At 45.1% G+C, this 8412-nt stretch overlaps 1 protein-coding gene across 23 annotated transcripts; it reads right to left on the bottom strand.

Annotated features, from left to right (window-relative positions):
- Window positions 1-2175: 2175 nt before the first annotated feature.
- On the bottom strand, window positions 2176-6907 carry LOC123069227 (calcium-dependent protein kinase 20). 23 transcript variants are annotated; one of them, XR_006432368.1, is made up of 5 exons: window positions 6395-6907; window positions 6188-6304; window positions 5640-5937; window positions 5277-5366; window positions 2176-4231 (listed from the first exon to the last, which is right to left on the bottom strand). XR_006432368.1 is itself a non-coding variant. In XM_044492027.1 (5 exons), exons 2-5 carry the CDS (start codon window positions 6218-6220, stop codon window positions 2409-2411), a joined length of 306 nt encoding a protein of 101 aa, XP_044347962.1. In that variant the 5' UTR covers window positions 6221-6304; window positions 6456-6906; the 3' UTR covers window positions 2176-2408. The 23 variants fall into 23 exon arrangements, 3 of the variants coding, with proteins under 3 accessions (XP_044347962.1, XP_044347960.1, XP_044347961.1); XR_006432371.1 differs by having other exon boundaries at window positions 2176-2574; window positions 6395-6906; XR_006432378.1 differs by having other exon boundaries at window positions 2176-2574; window positions 5324-5366; window positions 6395-6906.
- Between the last annotated feature and the right edge of the window lie 1505 nt (window positions 6908-8412).

Below are 8412 nucleotides of genomic sequence, written 5' to 3'. Positions count from 1 at the left end.
GCACGCGTCAGTCACTCGGAAACAATCTCTTATAAGGTGGCCGGACCGAGGCGTCTGTACTATGCACATATTCTCTTTCTTCTTCTTTCTCTGCTTCTCCGCCGCACCTTACTCTTTCGCTCCGACGCTGCTGCCCCGTCGCCATGGTGAAGGACAAGACGGCGGCGCTAGAGCACGCAAAGAAGACGAAGGAGGTGGCGAAGGGCAGGAACAGCAGCGCGGGTCGTCATCGCGTGCGAGGCTGCCGCCGGGCTGGATCCAGGGCGATTGGATCCGGTCTTTGATTCGGCAGGCGGACCTGGACGAGCTGGCGGAGTCGGGGTTAATCTCCAAGGGAGCGGCAAGGCTGCCGGAGGGGGAGACGATCCCTCAGCCTCAACCGGGTGAGTGCGTTCTGCTCGCCACTCACGTCGACCGCGGCTTTTAGCTTCCCCCGCACCCTTTCTTCCGGGGGTTTCTGAACTTCTTTGGTGCTCAACTCCACCATTCCTCCCCAACACCATCACATATTTAGCTGCTTTCGTGTCGATGTGCGAGAACTTCTAGGGGTGTCGACCGCATTGGAGTCTTTTCAAGCACATCTTCACCATTCGTTCCCAATCGGTAAAAAAGGCGAAGTCGAGTGACTCGAAAACCCATGTCATCCAGATGTGCGGGGGTTTAGGTATCCAAAAGAGGAAAGGGAGTGCCTTTCCTGCTATGACTCTTCCTGATTCCGTTAGAGGCTGGCAATCAACTTTGTTCTATTGCCAGGATGTCGCGGCTCCAGGTCAGTCGACCGGCCTCCCCCACTTCTCGTTTGACCGAGTCCAGACTCCTCCTCCGCTGAAAGTGACGACTGGCGAGACCATGGAGACGAGGATGTTGGTGGATAGGGTGGTTCAGCTTATCAACGATGGTGTTACGGGTCTGGATCTGTTGGAGGTGTTCCTCAGTCGACGCATCCAGCCTCTCCAGACCCGCGATCACCCGATGTGGCTGTATTCCGGACCGGACAACACCGCTCGGGTCCATCCAGAAGAAGTACCGTCTGCAACGGTAGCTTTGTGGCTGAGGAGCATCACAGGCAATCAGGACAATCCCAGAGGATCTAGGCGAGTCGTTCCCTTTAGCAGCAACAACCCACCCGACAAGGTGCGCTTTTCGCTCTGACTGCTTCTCATTCATGCTCCGACTGCACTTGAGACTGACCGACTCTCGTTCGACCAATTTGTCCCGCAGGTGTTCACCGAGATGCATTCGATGCCCAATGGCGAGCAGGCTTTGGTGCAGGCTCAGGAGGGGGAGGACATCGCGGAAGATAGTGACGAGTGGGATTCTCAGGAAGACGACGAGGAGGAGGAGGAGAGCGAGGAGGAGGATGAGAAGGAGGAAGTCGACTCGCCGCCACGCTCCGAACGTCGATCCAAACAGCAGCATGACCCGGCCGGCGGGCGCGGGAAAGGTGTGGGTACGAGTGCTAATACTCAGAAGCGCACTCGGACGTCGACTCCGGAGCCGACGGAGAAGGTGGCCAAGCAGCCTAAAGTCGCTCCCTCCAAGGCCCGGAAGACACTGCCGCGCATCAAGATGGACGTCCCCGTTGCCTCAGGGTGGGTATCTTGTTTGTGTTTCCGTAAGTCGACTGAATATTGTCTTGATCTGACTGACCAATCCTTGTTTCTTTCCAGCCCCACCTCTGCTACCACTGACATGCACTACTGGAATCTGGCACTTTGTCATCTGCCATGGCAGATGGCAAAGGCATGGTCAGCGGATGGCAAAGGCTTTGCCATCTGCCAGCAGATGGCAAACAGGTCGTCCGAAACCCTGCCGGTCAAGGCTTCTTTGTCGTCTGCTGGCTGATGGCAAAGAGCCTGTGGCTTTGCCATCTACTTTGCCATCTGCGAGCAGATGGCAAAGGCTGCAGGCTCTTTGCCGTCTGCCAGCAGATGGCAAAGGCTGCATGCTTTGTCGTCTGCCAGCAGATGGCAAAGAGCTTTCAGATGGCAAAGAGCCCAAATAAGCCAGCCCAAATTTTACATGTAGATGACACATGGCCTCTTTGCCATCTGCCAGCTGATGGCAAAGTGAATATATTGCCCCATTTAATTTTGTTTTTTCTTATATCAATTCATTTTCACAGAAAATCAAACCCAAATATATTTATATGACCAATATAGCATATTCAACACATATTACCAATAGTCATGAACACATATATATCCAACACATGTTACCAATAGTAGCAAGTTTCATCCGTACATATACATAGTTTCATCAATATTACACAGTTTCATCCATAGGTAGCAAGTTTCACAAGGTCAAAACAAAAACTAAATATAGCATAAGACAGGCTACTGTATCAGCTCAGCTTTGTCCTCTGACCATATCATCGACAAGTGACAGACGGGTCAAAATGGAAAGCTTCAACGATAGCCATATAGGATATTAGGATTGACTCTACTTGGAGTGAAAAACAAAACAAACAGGCCAAAATCAATTGCTTTCAGTGCAGCCGTTTCTTTCCAGTTTGCAAACAAGAAATTCTCTGGTTTGAGGTCCCGGTGCATCCACTTCATGCATATGGCAGATCTGATATTGTATAGGAAAGAACAAATGTACACACGTTATTCACTAAACAGACAGAAAAGTGAAGTTGCAGCAATTTAAGTACTACCAAGTTAAATGTGATCCTGGATAATCTAACAGCGCGAATGAACAACAGAAAATGCAGAAATTAATTGCTTCACAGATTAGATCATAACCTATTCAATGGAATATAGCCAACAAATATTTCTACCATGAATCACAGAATGAATGTGTCCCAGCATACTGTTAGGACAGTGTTAACATCAGGTATCCTAGCCTTATTTCTAAAGAAAGTGATACTTGGCCTGGGTATATCAACTCCAGTTTTTTCAGGGACATCATGTACAAAACATTTAAAACAGGGCCATGAGGAAAACAACAAGAATATACATTAGATGATGAACACTATAGTCGAAGGATTTTTGGTGACACCAAATAGTATGCAGGCAGTGCATTTCTAATAACATTAATAATCTACGAATATGTAACATTTATCCTATGTTGTCTTTTGATAATTTCTTCTCCCTCAAATTTAGCTGCAGACTTATGACTTGGCACTATTAATTCAGTAGGAGAATGCGAACTTTGCGGAGATTGTTCAGTACATAAAAATATAAGTGAAGCCCAGAAGCAAGTGGTTGAAAGCAAGATGAGGGTGCTCTCTTACTATCAGTTGATAACACTACTCTTTAAGTCTGTTTAAACTGGCTTTTAGGAGAGCACGGAAGCACCATAAAGATTTCTTCCAAGGGATAAAGCATCAGGCAGGGTAAACTGTTGATTTCTGAAAATGGTGCAAGGTATGACATTATAACTAACTAGCCGTCAACCCGTGCAGTCTGCACGGGCTAGTTGTACAGATTATACTTTATTAGTAGAATATTTTTTATAATATTAACTATATTAAAAATGACTAATCATGAGTGTATATTTTTTTAGGTTGTTGAAAGTTTATTGTTAAAACAAAAAAACCATTTATCCATACACAAAAATAGTATTTAAATTTATTCAACATGATGATACTATTTTGTTGCCTCATAGTATATGAATTTAAATTTATTTCACTGTCAGTAATGTTTTGGAAACAATACAATTGTGGGAACAAATAATATTCCGATATTTACAAACAACAGACAACTTTCTTAAAGTCTTGCCATTCTAAAAAATAGTTAACTAATTCTTCATGCATACTAATTCTATATTATCAAAGTGGAAACATTGAGAAGATGTACAAAGTCAAGATCACAATCACAATCAGACTATGTGTTTTTCCATCCAAAATAATTAACATACATACAGTCTTGCAACTCTGTCAGTTGTGAGTTGTGACCATCAAAATAATTAAGCCTGAAACTTTATTAAAGTCTAGTATATGCCTCTTTCACCTCTTGCGCCTTATACATGCCTTGCAGCAGTTTTTGGGACACAAAAAAATATTAAAGTCCGAAGAAGCTAAAAGCAAATTGTTGACTAACCTATCATCTATCAGGATGGATGCATACTGGATCAAGTAAAATAGAAAGGATAAATATCTCCTAGCAAATGCACTTCGGGACATGGGCAGACAGCAGCACAGCCCCTCACAGAAGTTTGAACTGTAAATCCACTGATGATGTAAGCTGTACTGATGCATTATTAACTTTTTCGTCCGACACATTTCCTGCAAGTAGCGACCAATTTACTAAGATACGTACAGAAGATCGAGAACTAAATTCGAACCTTGTTGAGTATAAATTTCCCTCAGGTTGTTAATTATACATATGTATGCATACTCGTATTATTACAACATTTTTTCATTTTCCCTCAGGTTGGATGATAACACTATACACTACGATGCATGCATATGTGCAGAGGTATAAGTGGCCAACTGTAAGATATCGGTTTGAAATATGATTAAGATATTAAAAGCAAAATGTGGTGCACTTGTAACCAATTCAGGTCTTTAAAACATTTAGCCCAACAATCAACCACACATCAAGTATCATAATGAGAATGAAAAATATCTGATGCACAATGCTGTCATCAACGTGGTGAGGAGAAGTGGCGCTAGGGTTCTCGTGGACGGATTGGCACACGTTTTGTTTTTGCAGCCCGTGAGAGAAGTCTTTCTTTCTTGCAAAGCCCATGAAGAGGTTGGCACGTGGGATATTTTGCAAGGAATCCTGAGCATCTTCATCATATGGTTGTACATACCTTTCTTTTTTCTTTTCCACTTTTGCAGCCTATAGATGAGGATTTGACGTGGGAGGTGGGATAAAGTGCATGGACTTCTTGCCAGATACAATCCCACGGTTGTAGAAAACCAATGGGGATATCCAACGGATAATTTTGATTAGTTTCTAGGATTAACGTGGTATCTCGGATGGTGCCTCCAATTAGTAAATATAAGATTACTATGTGGAATTGCAAAGACAACTCACAATAGTTGCTGACGAAAACCATTCAGAATTTAAATTATTTGGTACTGTTAGGAATAAGTACACAACTTTTCTCTGCTGGATGCGCTAATCTGAGTTTAGTAAGGTATGGCATTTAATTTGTCTTTGAAAATTCTATTTGAATGAAATCCATGCACGCAAATAATAAGTACCCTATTATTCATCTACAAATTAAGTAATGGACGGGAAACAATTTTGTACATGACGAAAGGAAAAGCACCATGATTTCTCTTCATATTACTCAATGGATGTGAAGCAAACTTTTACCAAAAATAATTTAGTGGATCATTAAGATACTTGCATGTTTCTCTCACTTGAACAACAGAAGCAATTTCACTATTGAGATGGAAGTCGATCCTGCAAGGCATGAGATATGGCAAGGAATTAAGAAAATATATTTGAGCTCAGCATGTCTTAGTTGCCTAAATGACAATAACAAAATTTAAACAATTTAAAGAGAAAATCCAGTGCAATGCTTATAAGGAAGTAAAGATAGCTAACTATTTTTGAGTCCTGTGATAGCTTAATTGTGTGTCACGAATCATCCAAGCACATTTGAAAGAAGTCACTTTTGACGCGTCTAGCTTACCAAATAAGTGAAAATGCGTCTTCATTTGTCATATTTATTACCTGAATGTGCTATCCATACCACCTTCAGGGCAATCCAGCATAGCCACTTTAACAAATCATACAACTGAAACAAGTAAAAGGCCCCCAGGAGATTATAACACCCAATGAGTGTCGATGTTTTTGGACTAAAACATAATAAGGAACAAATAAAGTCCCTGACAAGCACCTATACATCATCTCACTACTGAGTGAAATACAGGCATGCCCCTCATCATGTAACCTCTCCATTTCACAAACATTATAGTTCCATGTTTATTCAATCACCAAGATTTCTGGGCTTTCGCCACAGTCCAAATTCCTGAAGTTGACACAAGTGCAACTCCATGAGGTAACATGCTAACTTTTTTGAAGAAACATATATGTATTAAACTACATGGAACTCTCAAATAAGTCTGAGGTAAGTAGGTAACCAATGTTATCCAGCGGACATGTGATACACTAACAGTTCGGATTTATTATGGTAGTATGTGTTTTGCAAATGATGCAGCAAATGAATGAAACTAAGGGCAGAAAATACAGTAACAAAAATCAATAGCTTGCTATGGTACCTGAGAGAACAGGTCAGCAAAGCTGGTTAACATGATCTCTTCACCATCTTTGTAACTTTTATTGTTTGCATAGTACTCCACTAATTGCTCCCGGAAAGAAACCTAGAAGTAAAGTGCCTGCAATAGAATCACGAAAGAATTTAGCCAATCCCATAAGGCATACAGATATAAATCTAGAAAACATATTTTAGATTTCTAAATAATCACCATTTCTACAGAAAGACACAGACGAAGGGCAGGTGCTCACGACAGGTTAGAACATCTTCACCTGCGCTCCTGTGTTGGGAGCCACCGCACCCCGCTTCTCCCGCACGCTGCCGATGCCGGAACCCGCGACGGCCGCATGAAAGTCCAAGAGGTCAAACCGCGTGCGAGCTATCAGCCGCGTACTTCGCGCACGCCGTCGTCGCCATGCTCAGTAGTGTGCATGCTCGGCCGGTGACACAGAGGACGATGGCTGCAATGCTGCAGGAGCTCCGCCCGCTTCCCTGATCCGCACCGGCCACCAACGTGGGACGGCGCATCCGTGTCATTCTCCGCACCAGGGTCCCGACCACATCTGCCACCGACGGCACGGCGCCATTGCGGCTGGATCCAGGAGGGCGGGAAGGAGGGGCGGGGCGGCTGGGCTCCGGTCGGCGAGAAACGGCGAGCTCGAGTGTGGTGGGGTGGTGGGGCGGCGGGTGGTGCGGGCGCGGGCGGCGGGGTGGTGGGGTGGTGGGGCGGCGGGGTGCTTGGGCGGCGGCGGGTGAGATGCGTGGGAGGGAGGGAGAGGAGAGGAGAGAGGGAGGGGATAACCCCACAGTTTTTTTTACCTAGAAAAAAATAACCCATCTCTTTGCCATCTGCTGGCAGATGGCAAAGAGGTGGGGCTGGTATGCCGTTACACTCTTGACGGCCACAGGATTTGCCAACCTCTTTGCCATCTGCTGGCAGATGGCAAAGATTATTTGCCATCTACTAGCAGATGGCAAAGAATTGGCTGATGGCAACTATGTTCTTTGTCGTCTGTCAGTTCTTTGCCATCTGTTTTTTATAAGCAGATGGCAAAGACGTTCTTTGCCATCAGCTGGCTGATGGCAAAGAGCTGGCTGATGGCAAATTTTCAGTTTCCAGTAGTGATGGATGTCGACAAGGCGGCAGGAGACGAAGAGGCCACCTCACGAGCTGGTAAGTTCGCTCGACCGAGTTCTGTTTAGTCGAGTGGATGGCCAATTGACTGAAAACTTAACATTTCTCTTCTTATGTAGCTCCACAAGATATCGTTGTGCTTCCTGATGACGAAGAAGAAGAAGTACCTCTATAGGAGAGGAAGAAGAAGAGTGGAAGCTCAAGCAGGAAGAAGCTTGAAGTCCAGGTCCCTCAGTCGACGCCGGTGCCTGAAGTGATAGTCCGGACCAACGTCACATTCGCTAACCCGTTGACGACTGATCGTCCATCGGGGTCGACTGCGCAGACACCTGCTGCACCGGTGCAGCTCCACTCATCTGACCCAGCAGCTACTTCGACCCCTCTGGAGCCATCCCTCTTTGCTACATATCAAACTCCAGACGACTCGCCGGGTGCCGCTAGGGAAGCTCTTCACCAGGCAAACCTTGTTATGGAGCAGGTGAAAGTGACGCATGAAGCCAGTCAGATAGCTTACAACGCCAGCACTGCTCTTCAAACCAATGTTTAGGTCAGCAAAATTCCGACTGAAATTTTTGAATGTCACTTTATATCTGATCACCCACTGGGTATTCCTTTGATTACAACTCTGGAAATCTTCAATTTTGCACTTCTCGAATCACTTCTCGAATCAGTGGGGGCACGTCGAATGCACCCACTGGGTGTAGTCCCCGAGACCACGGTCGGCTGCTGGCAGTCGACCGAGGTCTAATGATGTGTCTCTCTTTCTTTTTTTTGAACTCCTGCTGAGTATTGATCTGATCCAGTGGGGGCACGCTAAGTGCACCCACTGGGTGTAGTCGCCGAGACTACTGTTGAATATTTGATTCGGCAGTAGTTTTAGAGTAATTCTTTGCTTTCACTCGGCGCTTTGATCTATCGACTGACATGTCTGTCTTTCTGGCTGCAGAGGTCTTGTGATCTTGGAGATCGGCTCACCGAGTTAAAGAAGAAACATATCAGCGTTGAACTTGACCTTGAACTTGCGAAGAAGAATCTGAAGACTGCCCAACAAGAAACGGCCATCATGGGAGGTAATCACTCGACCATCCTGTTTG

The sequence above is a fragment of the Triticum aestivum genome, chromosome 3B (assembly GCF_018294505.1).
Source record: "Triticum aestivum cultivar Chinese Spring chromosome 3B, IWGSC CS RefSeq v2.1, whole genome shotgun sequence".
Lineage (NCBI taxonomy): Eukaryota > Viridiplantae > Streptophyta > Magnoliopsida > Poales > Poaceae > Triticum > Triticum aestivum.
Note: the sequence above shows the minus strand (reverse complement) of the source record. Positions and strands in the feature narration are given on the sequence as shown.